The sequence below is a fragment of the Harpia harpyja genome, chromosome 12 (genome assembly GCF_026419915.1).
Source record: "Harpia harpyja isolate bHarHar1 chromosome 12, bHarHar1 primary haplotype, whole genome shotgun sequence".
NCBI classification, from domain to species: domain Eukaryota; kingdom Metazoa; phylum Chordata; class Aves; order Accipitriformes; family Accipitridae; genus Harpia; species Harpia harpyja.
Window position 1 is genome coordinate 38,970,459 of NC_068951.1, and position 20,021 is coordinate 38,990,479.

A 20,021-nucleotide genomic window follows, 5' to 3' on the forward strand; every position below is an offset into this window, starting at 1 on the left:
CCTCCTAAACAGCAAAACCACATTCTGCAGCCTGGAACGCAGCTTTTCTCTTTCCTTTCTACACAGGGGATCTTCACAAGAACACTTTGTTTCTGAAGCTTTTAATGAAAAATCTGAGGAAAGCAATAAAAAAGCCTAAACATAACGTCTTTATTTTAATGAAAACAAACACAGACGATCTTTAATTGCCCTATGTCTCTTCTGCTATTCATCTTCCCAAGTATGCAGGTTTATGAGATGGCAACAAGAAGAGAGAGAACTTGAAAAGTCACTTCGAGCCCACGCTACTGCCCATCAGCATCACAAGGGTACCGTCCGATGTCCAGGGATGTTTCAGCCCAGTTCCAGTCCCCTGGCATCCTCGCACCCGAAAAGTTGGAGCCTGTAACAGCTGCAAGTAGGGTGTGAGCAGCACAATCTCAAAGGCTTTTTCTTTTCCCTAAAAAGTACTCAGATGTTTGCTTTAGCAGTTTAATCCACTCAGCGTTGAAGCCGAGCCTTACCAGCTGCATCCTCAGAGAAAGTTTGCTATCTCCATAATGCACTTTTTTTTGCATTTATTTTGCATTTAAGAATGTTATTATATTTTATTTAAAGTCATGTTTGTTAAGACTGATTAATGTTACTAAGTTGCATAGTTACTATAAATATTTATAATCACACACACCCCCAATTTGGCAATAATTGCTCTATGTCCAGACTAAGTTTTCCTGACGAGCCAAACGCACATCACTTGTGTCCCCCTTGTTCCTTCTATCCCACTCTCATGCCTACCGGGAGCAGGGAAGAGACTAATGAACCTGTCAGCAAAGTCTAACAGGGGCTTAAAGCTCAGGATCAGGAATATAAAACTATATACATTGTGGATAAACAGTCTCATACAAAGACAGAACAGAAAATTCTACCCGATAAGGACCAAAGGCATATGCTATTACCTATTTTGTATAGTATTGGTTTACTTATACAAGTGTTTTTTAAGCACACAGAAGAAAATTCACATTGAAAACAGGCCATCATCACCTAACTGCTTTGCTGCAGATCACCTGTGAGTGCAGGTGCAGCAGCAAGTAGGAAGACATTCACTTGCATCCATGTGATACAATACAATCCAATGCTTTCTTTAAAATATTTCCACTTTATGAGAACCTTTTCCTTGCTAAGGTCAAACAGCCACTTACACTGCTTTGCCTTATTAAAACCCTGCCTTAAGCATTTTCCAATGTGGCAAGTTTTCCCTTCCCTGTTCAGGTATATCATGCTTCATACAGCTGGGGGGCATGGCATCATAGGCACCACCTGGGATCCAGCCACAGGTTCCTCACAAATGCTTTGAATTATTGAAGTCTACCGTATTTACAATTTCTACAGTGCACAACTTCTGGAATATATTGCATCTTCAGAAAAAAAATAACCAAAACAACAAAAAAAAAAAGAAAAACACCACCAAACCCCCCAAAAAAACACAATAATCACTTGCGTCCATTCTCTATTCTACTTTAAAACACTGTGCCCCAGATCCTGATAAATTTTCAGCTCTGTCCCAACAGGAAGGACCAAAGAGTTCACACCATTCTGTGCAATACTTTTCTCAGAAATGCATTCTTCCTCAGCCACACAGGAGCAGGTAGGATAAATACTTTCAACCTCTCTTCAGTAAGAAAAATTAGGGAACATGCTACTTCTTAACCAATAAACAGTGACTTTTAAAAATTAATACTTTGATAATAGTATTCTGGGTTAACTATCCCCTAATTTATAACAAGTTAAACATGCTCCAAATAAGCAGTAAAAAATTCACACACAGAACTATATACAGTGCCTGGGCTCCAGCCAAATAATGAAAAAACAAGGTTTGGTAAACAAAGAGCATGCAAGCAGAAAACTTGCTACAGCACTGCAGGTGCAGTGAGTGAACCAAGCTGAAATAAAACTTCCCAAACTAAATGGCCCGGCATTCTGTACAAATGTGCTATGGCACAGCTAGCTGCCCCTCCACTTCATACTCCAAGCTTTTTAGAGCTTGCAGCGGAGTACCTACAGGAAACCATTGAAATTCTTGGACCAAAAGGTTAATTATCACTCCCTGAATCCCCACAGGAGTTACAAGTGGATTAGAAGCAGAAGCAGAATAAGCAGCAGCTCTGGAAGGGACATGAAAGCATAAACACGGTCAGCAGTAGTGGAAATTAAGTGTGGGAAACTTTAAAAAAAAAAAAGCACCAGTGCTAGAAATGCCATTTTGGGTAGTCTAGAGAAGAGGGATTACTGTCAAGCAGGCAGAGACATTCCTAGCTCTGCCCCGTACAGCTCGGCAGCACTTACCCCAGGAGGATAAAACAATTGAACGTTCCTATGCAATCGTCTTACAAGAGAGGACTGTTTACTGGCAGAATTGCCTTTTGCATCGCTCTCCATCTGGCTGCTGGTAAAGCTAAGGTGTTTTACCAGCTCCACCCTGCTCTTTTCTGCATATGTAAGAACTGCTCTTTGGGAAAAGCCTCTTCTCTGAAGCTCAGCGTTTCCAGGTACAGCTTATAGCAGAGCTCTACCACGCTGGCACGGCTGAGGCCGTAAGGGCGAGCGACGACAAGCGCACCCAGCGCATCTCGTGCGAAGCACTGCCAGCTCCGGAGCACGAGGCACTGACCTGCGTGCTGGCCGCGCTGCAGGCTGGAAACCTCCACGTGCCTCGTCTCTCACCAGCTGAGCCGTGATGCTGTCTTACCACCAGCTTCTAATACAGACTGTAATTACACCCTGGAAAAGCACATGTCCTTATAAAACTAGCACCTATTTGTGGAGTAATATAAACCTTCTCGAGTAAGGAAGTCATGCTTATGTGAATCTAATCTGAAGGCTGTTCTGCCTTACAAGTAACTAAGATTAATCCCTTTCAATAAACACGTAACATTTGCTCCTACATTACATACAAATCATGTTAAGAACAACTAACATAGTCCATTTGCTGCTATTATATGCAAAGATCAAACAAAGCCTTTATTCCAATTTCATTCCGTTTTAGAACTGTACTTTTAAGAAGTGAAGACATCGGCTAAAGCTTCAAGAATAGGATTAAAATGATAAAGCATAAAGGCAGCTAAGCATTGCAACATATAAGGGCAGATCCAGACTAGAGGCCAAAAAAAGTCTCACAGAAAACTGGTATTACAACGACAAGTACTTAAAGAGATAAGGTGATGAGGCCTACGAGCATCATCCAACAAACGTTTATGCAGAAAAGGAACCGGGGCCCAGAACCGTTCTGCGGAGTCATATCTGCACAGCACCGCAAAAGCAAAAGTAACGCACTTGCAGTACATCAGCAATTCTTTTTTCCCCAAAACATTAGATGAGAAGCTAGTGTAAAGGCAATGGAGGCATCCACCAAGCAAAGCTGCTGGATCGTCACTGATGCAGAAATTCAAAGAAGGGACTTAGAGCCTCTTCTCGAAGGAGGACTCAGAAGACTTCATTTATTCTTGCTGTAATACAGAAGGACCTGCTGGACAGTCTAACCTGATAAATGGTTTCCAGCAACGAGGAAAAGGCATATTTAAGGAACAATTATCCTATCCATCAATCAATAAGATTGTGCCTTCACTTAAGCATATTAATATTGGACTTGGTAAATAGAGCCATTAAAAGCTTTCTTTTCTATTTTTTCAAGTTGAAGCACACTGTGCAGAAATGACTTTAAAAAAATATAATAATCACAGCAACAAAAATCTATCGTACTGAAAACCCAGATAAGCAGACAGACTTAGAAGCTTACAAGAAAAGCGGAAATTATTCTTCCTCGAGGTTGGTGTAGCTCAAAACACAGCTTGGAGGGAGGAACAAATGATCAAGGGAATGAGAAGTAACAGAATGACATTTTATACTGATTCATGAAGGACAGCTTATTTCCACCTTGGTTAAAATACTTTGCTGAAATGTCTCAAATCAGGAGGGAACCAAATTGAGTAACACAGAAAAATTGCTATGGTAGATGTTCTACAAAGAGAAACATTAACCCAAGATGACAGGTTTGGGAATCTACCACCTGTCAGCTTCAACCTCCAGGCTGCATCCCGACACGAAGGCATCACTGTGGTCTTGTAATCATTCCACCTACCTCTGATCAAGCTTATTAGAGAACATCTCCTAGAAAAATACAAAAGCAACTATAAACCTGCCTTCCTTCAAAAGCCCACTCAAAATTCACTTCTGCCCCTCTAAGGTTTACAATGAAGCACAGGGTAATACATAGGACTGTCGGGATCAGTACACTTAGGTAAGCAAAGAATAGCAGACATCACAGGACTCTTGTCTTCAATTCTCCCATTTCTTTCCTTCTTCCCTTTTTTTTTTTTATACAATCTCAGCTTTTTTGTTTTAAGTTCTTAAAATCTCATCACAAATACTAGCAAGATGTGCTAGCTGTTGTCCAGACAAGTAAATCATGAGACTAACTTTCTGCAAAGCCCTCAAATATGTAGCATTTATAGCTATTATTTCAGTCCTGCTGTTTTAACTTCAATTAACACACATGCAAATAATCACATTAAATTTAATGGTACACTTAAAGCACTGCTTTTAATGTCTTTCCAGTGTAAGGGCAGATTTCTACCTTCCAGGAAATACTTTGCCCTCACTAGTGCTAGGCAAAACCATCTTCCCATCTTCAAAATCCCTTGGTGGCCCAGAAATAGTTTCTTTAAACCAGCCATTTTCTGCAAAGCTCACTGACCTGCTGTGATCCATCGCCATTCACAATGTGAGGCATCATGGCTACCTCCCCGTTCAGCAACGGTGGCAGCTCCAGCGGAATTTGGTCGGTCATCATCATTGTGACGTACATTCATGGAGAATTTTCCTCAACGGGCTTCCTGCAAGAGAAGCATCAGTTAAAGACCTTGGAAAACCCACTTGTACTTTAGAAGGTTACTGGCATCCGCGTGGATCTTGCCATTAAGGTAGCAACCTAAGCAGGACACCTGCTTTTGTAAAACAGGATGCATACGAGAACTTGAGGCACTGAACAGAGGTTTTAACTGTTAGATCGAGAGCATGGAAAGTCAAGTTTCCAGGCAAGAATTCCAAAAAACCAACTGGGCAGATTTCCACTCTTTCCCACGATTAAAATCCCCAGCCCTCATCGCACCGCTGAAACAGGCAAGTTCCAAGACACTTTGAGGGAGACTTGCTCTGTTCCGAGAAATCAGCATCCTGCTTGCTACCACAGCTCTGGGAACTACATCAACCATGTGGTTAAGATGTTACATCCCTTTCACTGGATAGCCACAGTTCAAAGCCAAATGCCTTTATTTTCTTTCTAAGGCCCTGTAAACAGTGTGAACTGTCACCTATAATTCAAAGGGCAGGCGCCCGACTTCCACTTAATCATGATCCAAAGGGTTAAGGTTTCTGCTGAAGGGAGACAACACATCCCCCATGCTCTGAACACCTTGCACTATACACAGGACAACAAAAGATGATCTCGCTTAAGGATTTGTGAAGAATCACATATCACTTCCAGCACACCCTCCCCCTTCACAGCTACTTGATGTGATACGTAAGCATCACTAAAACCGCAGGGAAGATTGCTTTGTAAAAACAGGTTTTAATTCAGCATTAAGGGTACCATCATACTGTTTTATGGGGCAATAATCCAGTTCTTTAGTGAATAGGATGGATGACCTAATCACGTAGCTTATCTAGACTTCTTCAAAAGAACTCCTAAGCAAAGCAAACTTACAGGTCCAGTGCTGATCAGGCAGCTTCCTTAGTACCTCTCATGCCAGAGAATCCTGAAGTCCTCCTGAATAATTTCATATACATCACAAATTCAAGTTAGAAAAAAAAAAATAATGCTGCAACTTAGGTGGCTGGTAACAGCCAGGTAATCAGCTGGCACAAGACCACCAGAGTATAGAGAGGGGAATTTTTGGCAAAGAGCAACAGGAAAATCCCCCTTCATGAGGAAAGTGCTGTAGGATCTAGTATTTACATGCAGCACTTGACTACAGAGCCATAAACCTGGAGTTTAATTCATCTGCTCCAGAGGGGACGAAGGTCTGCGCCAGCCTCACCAGGGTTGGAGGATGTGCTTCCATGGATGCTGCACGCTGCAAACCCAACACCCCCGTACCTGCTCTGCCTCCAGGCGCTGCTAGGCTTTACATTTAGATTTTTTTTTTTTTTTTAGTTTAACAACCAAACCAATAGTTTAGTTGAAATACGCTCTCTTCATTTTCATCAGCCTCTTCCAGAGCTCATCGCAACCCCATCACCTGCAGAGTGACTTGATCAGAAACATCAGCCTGACCAGGAGGTGGTACTCCAGCTCCTCAACAGGACCACTTGTGTGACTTGAAAGTGATGGCGGTGCCCACACAGACTGAATCACATCTATCCTTTCATTCTTATCGCAAGGGCCCCCTTCACATCTAAGTGGTACCAGAAGACTAAAAGTGAGTTTGTTTTTCAGAAGACAGGCAAACTTAGCTCTGTTACCTCCAGCCATATATCTCCAGACAAGCATTTTAATTTAAGTCAGTACCAAATTTAGCATGACTCTCACATCTCTTCCCTATGTTCTTATCCGTGTGAAAACACCACTTTTCTAATCATCACTTCACTGAGATATAAACTATTCACTGAGAGGCAATCTATTTTCATCTACCTTTAAAAGAAATCCCTCCTTTTATTTGAGACCGAATTACAGGGAAGAAGTTCTCAGAAAGCTTGAGACACAGTTGTCAAGAGGATGGTACAGCCACAGCCGGGTTTTAAGCCCCATCTCCTGCCTGCATCAACTGCTTTATCCCAGAGTCTGGCAGTGTTTTAGTCCTGCCGTCACCACTACCCTGAATCATCTGCCCTACAGTGCGTACATCCATGAAGTAAGGAGTAAGGACACTTATTAAACACTTCTGTAGCCCATAGGATCTCCAGTACTAGTTTATCAGTGACCAAAGCCTCCCTGGCTTAGCCATTCAAAGCTCTGACCCAACTGTTACATGGGCTACAGAAATCTGTCCGATAGTCCACAAGTTTTGCTCAATGCATTTTCCCTCTGAAGTTTTGCAATATCTTCCTAAACCTTTTGCTTCTCATCCCTTTACAGTCTCAGGTTTTAATTTTGAGAAAGATCCAAGCCTATAACCCATACTCATAGGTGTTGGGTTTGGGGGGTGGAGGGGAAGGAGTGGGGCAGTGTGATTTGGGTTTTTGTTCATTTGTTTAAAATTATGAGGAAGAAGAGAACGTGTGAGTTCTTGAACCATTTCTTAAATGCTTGGGATTAAGAAAAGGACTGAAAAAGCCTAATACTGAACACCAGTGAGAACATGAGTTTGCAGGTTTCAATGGAAACAGACAGATTTAGTCAATAGTCAGCTGCACCTCAAACTACATTGGTTATACATGTAGTTATGTATCTATAGTTTTTGTGTGTGTATACATATATATATTCAAACATAAATAAATAAAGATGATTTTAAAATAATGCAATGTTCATAGGAACAATTTTAAACTCATATAAAACAACGCCTCCCTCCCCCAAATGACACGTTCATCTAGTCGGAATCTGAAAGCCCCAGCTTTAATGGAGTTTAAGTGTCACGCCGATGCTATTTTCTTAAGGAAAAAAAGCCAGACTGTAGCTTGAAGCTACATATTTTCCTAGTAATATTTCCATTCCAGGCACAACAACCAATATGTTGACATTTATTTGCTACATGTCATTATTTAAAGTTTTACAGCTGCATTCCTTTTGCTTTATTAATGGTTTGTCACTACAGCCATGTCTACACTTGCCTCGCTTTAAAGGGGAAAAAAAAAGAAAAAGAAATAAAAACGGCTTCCTTTATTTGTCAGGTCTGGTAAGACCCCACCAGAGGTAATGCCAGCAACAGTACTAGCTACACAGCACAGCTGGCCCCAGGCATTTTTTCAGCAGTATTTCACATAGATGTACTCCATGCAGAGTTAGATGAGACGGGGTTAAAACATCTACCGTGAGACTGGCAGACTTCACACCAAAGCCAAAACCTTTGGAAACAGGCTTCACACACTTTTTTAGCTTATTTGTTCATCCATCCTACTTAAAACGGATTTATCACCATGCATTCACACCCCTCCCAAAACCTAGCATCCCCCCTACCTCAGGGGATGCTCATATAAGCAAAATTGATTAATACAAAGAAGGTGAGGTTTGAACACAAGCACTTTCTTCTTCCTGTAAATTCAGGAACATCGCTGGAAGAAAACACCAGACAAGGACTCAAAGAATCAGGTCACATTTCAGGATATGAGAACTCTTCCTTAGCTAAAATATGACCTGCCAAATACTAACCCACAGCTTTTTTTTCAGGTACTAACTCAAATTTGGGGTTTTGTCTAGAAAGCTGACTATATTTAAATTTTAAAAAGGTATTTCCTGTGCGTCTACATTCCCTAGGTTTGGCTGGGACGTACCACAGCAACGCCAACATGGAGCGAGAGGCTGCATCTCCCTGCCTTGCTACCTCCAGGAATACAGGAAATCACAGCTTCCCATCTTGCTGTAGAGCAAGGAAGAAGAAATAACCATCCAAGTCTGATGTTTCTCTTCCCAAACCAAACTTCCAAACCTTTTGATGTTTGCAAGTTACTGTTAAAACCTGATTTTCAATTCAGTACTGCAGTCTTCTACTGATGACCGAGATGACTCCGTTTCCTTAAATTAATTCAATATGTGAATTACTAATACATAAATTAGTTGCACATGGCACTAGAGAGAAAATTAAAACACACAGAAGAACAAAGTGTAACCATCTAAAAACCAATGTCCATGTATGGTGAATTAATATGACCCAACAGGTTACATCAGAGTTCTCCTGAAATTCCAAAAGATGTGAACCACATCAAGATACCCAAGTCCTACTTTTCCTAGAAAGTTTTACCCATGCTATTAATGGGGGTATAAGCCAAGAACATTCTTCTTTTTGTGATTTTTTTTTCCACCTTCTGACTTTTACAAAGCCGAAGAACCTCTTCCAGCTATGGCAGACAAATTCAGAGAACCTGGCAAAAGCAAGAGGAGGTCTGAATATTCAGTCCTGTGACCGCTCTGTGCAAAAGCTCAATTTTTATTTCCCTGCAGCAGACCATTAAAAGCTACTGAACAAAGCGTTCTGCTTTTTTATCAGAATCATCTGGAATTACAGAAGTTGTACTACAAAGATGACAGACAGCTTTCCGATACCTTGTAGAGCCCCATAACCTGGTTTATTTAATATACGACAAAAATCCAGTAGTAAACGCACATTTGCACTCTTGCAGTGCTTTTTTAGGGTTACTCCATCTGATTAAAAAAGAACATACTGCATAAAGAGTAAGAAGCCACACCACCTTCAACCCTAGCATTACTATAGAAAAGATTTGAAACACACACAATACAAAAACTTCAAAGGAAGAATTTTCTCTTTCCAGCCTAAAAAAAAAAACCTTACAATTGCAACATGATGAAGTTCATACACAGACGGTGCATACACACACACACACAAGCTCAAACAGTGCATGCAGCAATTAATAAACAAGCAAACAAAAACTCCTCAGATTTTCTACAAGATTTATCTTCAGGCACGACGAGCAATTTGTCCATGGCCCCGCCACCTCCCAAACCAGCTGGGACCACAGCCCCTCCTAGCCACCAGCCACATCGTTGAATGAGACCATCCATTTCCCAAACCGCTTTCCATGAGATTAAGCTCAAATGCTACTCGGCAATGGGAACCATCACAGAAAGCCAGAGGCGCACTGGTGTTCAACCTTCCCTTCCTAAACTTAGGATAAATGCCTAATTGCCACAATCAGTAATCATAAGCTATCCTGCCTTTGTAACAAACCCCAGAAATTACATTGTATTGGCATGTGTGGTATACACGTGTCCAATCCCCCTGAAGAAAATTAACGTAAAGCAGTCCTTGTAAAGACAACTCAGACATTGAGAGTAGTTTCAAAGATGACAGAATCTATTACCCAACAAAAAGTAGTTTTCTTGAAATAGAAATTTTCTCCACTAATCCTTCAAAATCGTAAAACACATGCCATTCAGGTTGGGAAGAGGAGAGGCTTGTGTCAGAACCATATGTTTCAACTTTTTTTTTTTTAAATATCAGGTTATATAGTCTAATATGAGCTCCTTTCTACCATTATTTTTTATATATATGTATGTATATATGAGCCCCTCTTCTACCATTCTGCATGTACTGAGTGATCTTCTCTTGCACAGCAGTTGATACACTGATCAAAGAAGTAATCCAACCCATCAGGAACTTCCTTGGTAGTTTACAACGATGGGAAAAGCTGGTTCAGGTGTGACATCAAAAGCCAGTCTTTTGATGATATAACTGATCTAATGACCAGCAGTCACTTAAAATGTGACTGTTTCTCCCCCCCCGCAAGCCATTTTCCATGGCTTGTCCTGGGGCAAACCAGGTTCTGCAGTGAGGACATTCAGAAATTGGCAGTACTCTGACCACAGAAGGAAATTATTTGTGATACCTGATCTGCGTCCTCCAAACCACATCCTAATAGCACGACCAGCCCAAGCCCTCCACCACCATCTCCAGTTAGTTTGAACAGACAGGGTCCCCCATCCACTGCACTATACTGACCCTCAAACACTTGTGTTGATATAACCGGGACAAGAGGAAGTAGGAGTTGCTTAAAATGGTTTTGCCATGGTTAAAAAATATGTATGGAATCACAGGCTCATGTCAGAGGGAGCCCCACTTAGCACCACTGAGAAGTCAAACACGGCTTTAGAAACACGGGCCCTGAAAACAGGGAAGACTCAAATATTTCTAGAAGAAATCTCACTTTTGGAAAGAAATACAGTAAAATGCAATGACAATAAGAAAATCCTTTTGCATTCACAGCAGCCGTTACCTGCAGGACACGTTATTCTTCTTCCATAAAAAGAAATATTCTTGGAACCATTTGCTATTTTCGAGGAGTTTGTATGTGGAATTGAAGAACATATCAAAGTCTGGTCTGTCAAATCATGTCACTGCTGATCATTATACAGTTGAAGAAATGGGTGCTTGTTCCAGAGACATTTTGAACAAACTCAAAAATAACTAGAGAGAAAAATAACTAGGAAAAAAATTGCTAGTATGTACAAATAGAACATGTATACGCACCCCATTTACTTATTTGTACACACAAGTACTCAGACACTAAGAATTTAAAACGAGGACATGACCCACAAGGAAGGCTCCAAATGAGAAGTGCTTCTTCTGCACATTACTGTTGGTGCTGGTATTTGCACGCAAGAGATGAAAGAGCTTACACACAGCCCCGTTTTCCTATTGTATTTTGTACAGCACATGTTGAAATTTAAGATTAATTAAAACATACATAATGCAATTATTTTCACTGAAAAGCAGAGCAGTAAATATAGCTGCTTTCAAGAGACTCTTGCCATGGCTTGCCACTTGAATTCAAAAAGGAGTGGTAATAATTGTTCATGTAGAAAAGCCTCTTGAGACATGAGCAGTACCTGGAGGTATGTGCACAGATGGTTGGTCAAGGCACAAACAGTCTGGAATTTGTCTTGTCTGATGTGCGTTCATTAGTTTAGTTAAATCACACCCGTCTGAAGAGCGACTGAAACCTGAAAGCATTCTTTCTCTGTTTAATTGCAAACATGGTAGATTAATTTGAAAGCATCCAAACAGAAAGGCTTCCTCGTAACAATTTTGAATACATACATGCAATTTTAAAAATCTGTTATGACAAAAGAAAACAGATTGCAGGGAATGCATACCTACAAAGCTCACTGGCATTTTATGAAGAGGTAGTAAAATGCTTGCCACTTGTTCTCTGTGCCATTTCACAGACAAGGCCACCAGTAGCTGGATCCTATCTCCAGCAAGCTGAAAAGCATAAACATCCTCTCAAAACGTAACCACTGTAATTAATCAGTGGGTTTATTCCCCTCTAGTTTATTTTTATTTTAAATAACAACACATTTCAATGTCCATAGTACATTCCATCTCTAAAGATGGAATTATCAGCAGTATTCAATTCTATAGGGGATCAAGGAAAGTTAATGGTGTTTTTCCCCACACTGGTGTGAGATTATTAAGGCTGCTATCCTAAGGGTAATGATATGATGATTTTCAGTAGTTTGCATTTATTTAGACCTAAAATTTGACCTCAAGTTTTCAAGACTTGAAACTCCATTATTTTAAAGAACAACCATTTTGCAATGCAACCAGCTGCATACCCCTCATAGGAAATGTTTGTAATCTAGCAACAGACAAACTACAAAAAAAAAGGTCCCTAGCTCAACCTTAGGATGAAATGGAATAACCAAATAACTTCAAACACATACCAGAACCGAGCATCAGGAATGGGGAGATCAGGTCAAACGCCATTAAGCAGGAGTGTCTTATTTCACAAGGCAAGTACAACTAATCAGCATATAATAGCTCTGATGAAATACCAGAATAAAGCAAGCTGGTGCACAAAGGAGTCTTTTACCAAAGGAAAACTTCATGCCACTAGGGTATTTTTTCTTCCCCCCTCTATTTTCCGGAGGGGAATCTTGTGAAAACTTGTGTAGGAAAAGCCAGCCCACCCTCCTCCCACCACCGCACACACCTGGGGTGCGCACGTGCCCCGAAGGCAGTCATATTCGGGTAAAAGCGTCATGGTGCTAGATTTAAGGGAATAAAATACACCAGAAGTGAAACAGATCTCCAAAATTTTTATTAGGCTTATATTAGCTACGGCTGAGCAGAAAGCCACAGGCAGACAAGCTAATCCAATGGCTCTATGGCGTTCTCACTTCTGCAAATAGTATTATAGCAGCAAATTCATCTGGTGCTCAAAATCAATTCTAAAATGTGCAAACACACCACGGTTACAGCCTGCACCATTGGCATAAGAGCAAGCTACACAGAGAAAACTTGTATACAACTTGCTCTCACCATTTGGGTTTCTCTGTGCTTTCTCTTCAATCTAAAAATTAAGTTAGTCATTTTTGCTATTTATATTCCTTTCCTTCTTCCATGCCTTCACACCTTTCTTTCCTCACCTTCCTCCACATTAATCACAACAGATAAAGGGAACTCACAAGGGATACAGTTGCAAAAATAGAGAGGTTTTCAGGCACACAATTCTCACAGTACTTCATAGCACTTCTTCCAAACAGCAATAGGCTGAGGTTAACTCTTCTTGCACAACAGTGGCCAATTATTTTTTTCCACGATTTTTTGTATTGTTGTTTCTTTACACTTTTAATTTGAATTTTTTACATTTTAAAAATGTCTATTTAGAATATTTGCTCTGGCACAATTCGCTTTAAATAGTAACTACTGTAAACTTTTTTTAAAAGGGAAATTAATTTATGCAATTCCAAAAATACAAGCAGTAATCAACATTTCGAACTAATTTGTTCCTGCTTGTCCACCCTCGCAGAAACAGTTGAGTAAGAGAGTTCTGGATGCTGATCAATTGACAGCTGTACAATATACTACCGACTGCACTCAGCGTCTCTGCTTTTCTAGAAGCCCAGAAGCCACATCTAACAGGACAGGCATGAAGCGGGACCTTTCTGCTTCACTGACATCTTCCTCTCCACCGGTCAGCAGGAGAAGACAGAGCTCTTCCAGCTGCGGTCCCCACGCGTGCCAGGGCGAGGAGGGGAGGATGAGTGTGCCCCGACAGCTCTCCATCCCACAGCACAAAAAACCGGTCCCCTAATGGCAAAGAGCCATTCTGTGCAACAGAGACAACATCGCGCGTTTCCTAATGAAGTGACAATCCTTTTCAGGTTCTCTACACTCTATATTGCCTCTGACGAAAGCAATTTGTAAATGAAATTCACAACATCACAAAAGATATTCAGTAAGTTTCAACACTGTTTCAAGCAAATACCAAATTATTCCAACTATTTGCTTGAGGAGGAACAAACCCCTTCAAGCCAGACTTACATCTGTCTAGAATTTGGGCCCCAGATCCTGCAGACATTTGCAGTAGGGTACAGCTTTACACACTCTTAACAGTTTTACTAGCGGCGTACTTAAGTACTGAACTGCCCTGGACCAGGGCTGTGACCCCGTGCACACGCCCAGGGACACGGGCAAAAGCTCTACATAAAGAGAAGTTCTTGCACAAAGGTGCAAGTCAGATAAGGCATATGCTTCATCTGTTTGCTTTCTTCCTCCATTTAATAGCCGAAGTATTAATCACGGTTAGAGGCTGATAAGCATAGCATTTGGCGATAAATACCCTCCCCTTCAACGCTGCTCTCTCACATAATCTCGCTGCAGTAATATCACAAAGACCTTGGTTATCTCTTCTAGAGTTCCTATGAAGTGGAGAATCTACTGAAATCAACGGGGTGCGTCTGGGGTTTTTTTTTACCACTAATTAAACTATGGAAAAAAAAAAAAAAAAGGATATCTATCATATCAATCTGCAGCGCTTGAAAAGCACGCATACCAAATTCCATTTACAACAGGGTTTCAGCACACCTTTGTGCAAGACAAACTTTTTTGTTTTCGCCATTCACCGCTAACCTGACTCCAGGCTGACGCTGCACTGACAAAGTGGCTCATTGTGTTATTGTGGGAAACGGCTTTGGAGAGATCTCCCATTCAGCCCTGGGATTCAAGAACAGGCATTCACACGGAGCGGCCGCTGCAAGGGAGCACCTCTGGATGGCTGCCGGAGAAGTTTCTCATGTAGAAGAAAAGCTGAACCCATTATTATCATCATGCCCACAGGATCTAAGTGCCTAAACTGCATGATTAACAAAAAAACTGAACCCAAAACCCACCACCCAAACCCCATCACTCTAGAACTTTTCAGCATCAGGAGAAAAAAATTAAAGTTTTTCTTCACCATCCCTCACTTTCACAGAACATGAAGTAAAATTTGCAAGAGTTTTTTACTTTTCTGAACTGCTTCATGAAAATGAAGATAGTATGCTACCTAAGAAGGTTTCTCTTAATTTGAGATAAACAGGAATTTATATTAAAAAAAAAAAACAAACCAACACCCAAAAAACACCAAAACCAAACCACCAACCCAAAACCCACAAACAAAAAAGACACCACACACACAAAATCATCAAATCATTGTTGTATTTTTGATTGAGTAATTTGGGTATCCAGCACCTTACAGGAAAGCAGCCTCTCCCTACTCCAGGTATCTGATCTTTATCTCCTATGATAATAAAACATCAAGGAATCAAAACCACTGGATCTTTAAATGCAGAGTACTAGGTGGGTTTGTTTTCTTTAAGGTGGGAAGACATAGGGTCTCTATTTATCTAGATAGAAAATGCTGGATCTCCATCATGCTGAATATGCCAACTGATGCAGCTATAAAGCTCAAATTATCTATTACATAGTTTAAAAGGGAAAACCTTTGGGTTTTGTCACCTGCCTGAAATGGGGCAATTTTTAAAACAGACTGGAGGAGAAATGAAGTTCTGTTGACACAGCAGGAGACAGTCCGGTGGGGTTACCAGCACTCAGGTTGTCCGTATCCAATTTAACTCTGAATCCTCACCCTTCTAATTAAGTTTAATTCCCGCTCTCTGCCAATTCATTCAGGCAACAGAAGGCTGAAAGTTATTCCCAATAAAAATAAATCGGTATTGTTCTTTGATAATAAGCAACACAGTAAAGTACTGGACAACTTGCATTATGAAACGGGAAACCAACATCATTTTAAAAAATTACACCAAAGCCAGCAGTGTTGGTTGAAAGGCAGCCACGTGGCATGGTGCCAGGGAGACAGATGCTCTCTCCTCCGCCTGCCCTGGGTGCAGTCAAAAGGCAACAGCCCAAATCCTATAACTCCTAGTTATAGGAGTTACTCATTACTAAGTTATAAGTCTACTAAGTTCTAAGTCTTTGTTAATTAAAATTTCCTAATATTTCACCTATTGACTTTGATACTACAGCTTTCAGTGTTAGCAGAACATGAAGAGGTAATAGCAGTACCGGAGGGTTATTAACACACCTTACACTAATTACTTTTCACATAATGAAAAATTTCTGAAGATTTATGAGAATTCTCCTAAATCCTAGAACAAGCAGTGTTCACAGCACATTGCTAGCCAGGCTCCTTTGGGAATAACCCCTGAAAGAGTCAATCTAAAGGAAATCCATCATTTCTGGTTCTTTGGGGTTTTTTGATTACAAAACGTCACCCAAAATATCCTACCCTACTGCTTTTAGCTCCGAAACTGGAGAAAACATTACAGCAGCTTGCTGTTACTATGAGCTTAGACAGAAAGGTAGGAAAATAAAGAAAAAAAGAGGAGGAAATGAAGCGAGAAAACAATGTGTTCTACACTAGGTCTGCAGATGATACCCGGTTTCTTGTTTCCTAAAAACTTGGAGGACATAGCTGTGACCATCCAAGCCTACACAGACTCCATTTAGGATAAAACAGTTAGCATTAACCTGCGGGCTCCCATTAAAAATTAATCTTGACAGAAGGCAGCTCAGGTGCTTTATGAGACACAGCTGGACACCCATGCCTGCAGAGCAATGGGGGAAACACTGCTGCCTGTTGGAGGCAAGCCTTCATGCACTAGGAAGCTCACACAACTCCAGAGAAAATAAATTTTAAAGATAAAGAATAATTATGGGGCCCCAGACAGCAACACAAAGTTCTTTTGGGAGAGTCAAGAGGCACATAGACAAGTTTATAATAAGAAACAGAACTTGAGCAAGATGAAGGAAGGTAAATTTCTCCACAGTCAAACTGCAATAATTTTTTAGTGCAAACTATTTAATCAAAAAGGGGACAGTCACGCTTCTTTGTGTTTCCCTATTGATACAACCACACACAGCTCCAATGAAGTCAATTAAACCCTTGAGACTAAAGTTAGCTTTCCGCATCCTTTAAATGGCACAATTCTAGTCAAGCAAAAAACTTAAATGGACAAGCAGCAGAAAGCAAATCAACTTTCAAGTTTCATGCCACCTGTAACTGCACTTTCATTTTCCCTTGTTACACTTGGAGAAATTAATTTCCATAGCTGCATACCAAACTTCAGAGGTGCAAGAGTCTAGCGACAAGATTCAAATACATTTAAGAAATCCACAGAAAGGAAGAAGTTGTACTCCACAGAGGTGAACTATGAGAAGGTTGGTCTTACCAAACGTCAGCGTGTTGTTGATGGAGAGAAAAAAAAGTTCCTGACTTAAGACAAATGCATTTTTATTTCTGCTCTGAGATATACCCGAGTATGTCCCTCCCTCTCCCTGGCTCCGTAACAGCCTCCCCAGCCCCATGGACGCAACGCGCAATTCCAGGGAAACAGCAGGGAACCGTAAACTTCCTGGCCCGCCTGTTGCCGAAAGCACGCTGCTGTCAAACCCCACGCTGAGAGCCCTTCCAGGCCCAAACACTACCAAAAGTTATTCAGTCTGCGTTTGTCCCAGGAGCATTTCACACTACCTCTACCAACACACGTGGCCGTGACCAACAGAGATGCGTCTTGCATGGGCTGAGCGAAGGCACATGGAAGCCAACAGAGCTGTGCAGCGGGATCGTCCCTCTTCCCCATCCAGCCCCGGAGCGGTGCCACTGGAAGTCATTACCACAGAGCCCATCCAAAACACCTCTTTTCTTTCTCCGCTCCACTGATTTCCAGAAGGTAAACTTCATTCGTTTCCCAGGTTGGCATAACAACCTGCTTGCTGCTTACAAACACGGGGTAGATCCCTTGTACAAGCCTCGGAGCGGACTAGAAACAACTATGGAAAAATAAAATCATCAGTAACAAAGTGGAGTTTATCTTTAGGTCCTTTTAAACAAAATCATTTTGACAGTGATAAATCTCTAGCAACAGCCATTCATAGGATTTCAGCTTTCTGGAAAGAAGCATTAAAAAAAACCCACGTTCTCCCAAAAATGTTTCATTTCTAATTCTAGCTAGAATTCAAAAATTAAAGTATTTCAGAAAGGTAGAGGAAAAAAAAACACCTAGCTTTGCATCTTAAAATATGCAAACCTGAATTTCAAGAAATGGACGCTGACTTCATTATCATATTAGGGAAAATTACCTTAAAAAAAGGTAAGCCGTTTTGGAGGGTTGGGGAGAAGGTACAAGTAATACACAGTTCATCTACAGAATTCCAATAAACAGATGAGAACAAAACATGCAAGTCCTTCAAATGTAAGAAAATCCCCCTCAAAACTCAAGTTGGAGGAATCCGAGTGAGAAAAAGACTGAACCTACAAGAAAGGCTAATTCTTTAAGACTGTTTTCGACAGTATCTCGCATACATATAAAGCACTTCACCATCACGTGTCCTGACAGTCTTCAGTATTCAGCTTTTCCTGGACATGCACCTCACTTTGCTTATTGCAAGAGAAAATCACAGAAATCCTGATGGAGCAAAGAACATTACACTAAGTTTATGTCCTTTTAGAGTAAGTTCCGTATCAAATATAGAAATACAGTATATACGTATAGAAATAAATAAATTTTAAAAATTAAAATGGGGGTTGACAGCAGCTTATGTTTGACAGTGGAGGCAGAAACTTCAGAATATCAGCAAAACCAGGAGTTAGCCTGCAGGGTTCTGCAGACAGCCTGATGGCATTAGCACAGGACTCAAGCAAGGAACAAGCTTTCCCAATGAAATTTAGCTGCGCTCAGTTTTACGTGAATGATGTAACTGACCCATGACCCAACAACATTTTATTCCACTGCTTTAACACCCAGGGGAGCACTATCGAGGCACACTTAGTTTGTGTGAATAAGCTGGAACACCCAGGCACTGTCGCTGAAAGTACGGCACAATCTCAATTCTTTAGTATTTACGTTCTGACCCAATTCAGTCACATTTTGGCAGTGCACAGCAGAGCCCATACGGATACCCACCTTAACAATACAGTACACAGTTAATCAGTGACAAAAGCCTACCCATTAACCCCAGTTGTTCTTCCAGCAAAAAGCTTCACAGGTCTCAGAAATTCAAGTGGGTTGCCTTTGCTCCCTAATTTCTAAGGAGAGGGTACATATTTTACCGTTATTTGACATGCTAATATCTGGTTTAAAAAAAATAAGTAAAACTAACTGATATTATTCTCTACCTACACCACACCATATTGCTCTTGGGGCCGGAGAGGAAGATGACACGTCCACGCAGCAATTTTAATAAAGGCTTTCAATAGTAATAGACCCATGTATAAAAAAAGCGCTCCCGCTCTCTCACGTGAACATATTCCTCCTCCTACTTCTCCCTCTAGTCTCTAACCATAACTCCAGGATGGTCCAGAAAGGCACTCTAGGCGTTCAGAGTTGTTTTAACCTGCTGATGGGTATGTACGCAACGGAGCATGCTGCAGGGAAAACCCCCAATACCAAACAGCTGTTCAGCATCTCATCCTCTTCCTGATGTTCACTAAGGAAATTCCCTCATCTGTAATGAATTCTGAGGAATTTTTTCCATTGCCCCAAATGAAACTTCAACCATAATATTCTTCTCTAATCTTGTTCTGTGTTCCTAGGCATTGCTGCATCAAGCCCTGATATAAATAATCTAAATCACAGATTGCTGGGCGTAACTGCTCACCATCACATACGTGCCAGAGATACCTTAAACTTCATGAAGCAACTTCTTAGAGAACAACATATACAAGTGAGCGCTACAGCTTTACACCAAGAAGCAATCATTGCCCATTACAGTTTTAAATACTCAGAAACTAGTGCTATGAAATTCAGCACCATTACAAGTCACTTCACCCTCAGAGTCTTCTCTGTTCAAGGAAGAGCAGAACAAGATTTATTATCATTTCAATCAGCAGCTTCACCTGCTACAACTTTTGTCTTTAAATTTGTAGCTGAAGAGACAGTGGTTGCTCCCATTTTCCTCCTTCTCAACCATATACATTAGTGGTGCAGAAATCTCAGAAGAGGACTTGGTCAGAAGTAATGAATGAGAGATTTATTCTTGCCTAAACTGAGCAGACTATAATATGTCTATTATCAAGAACACGCTGAGGCACAT

General features: G+C 40.9%; 1 protein-coding gene across 1 annotated transcript in view; it reads right to left on the bottom strand.

The window, feature by feature from the left end:
• FNDC3B (fibronectin type III domain containing 3B) overlaps nucleotides 1–4,858 on the bottom strand; it is a 171,662-nt gene extending 166,804 nt beyond the window's left edge. Inside the window, exon 1 of the mRNA XM_052803622.1 lies at nucleotides 4,730–4,858. Coding sequence (XP_052659582.1) covers nucleotides 4,730–4,840 — 111 coding nt within the window. The 5' untranslated portion in view covers nucleotides 4,841–4,858. The remainder of the gene's footprint in view (nucleotides 1–4,729) is intronic.
• Between the last annotated feature and the right edge of the window lie 15,163 nt (nucleotides 4,859–20,021).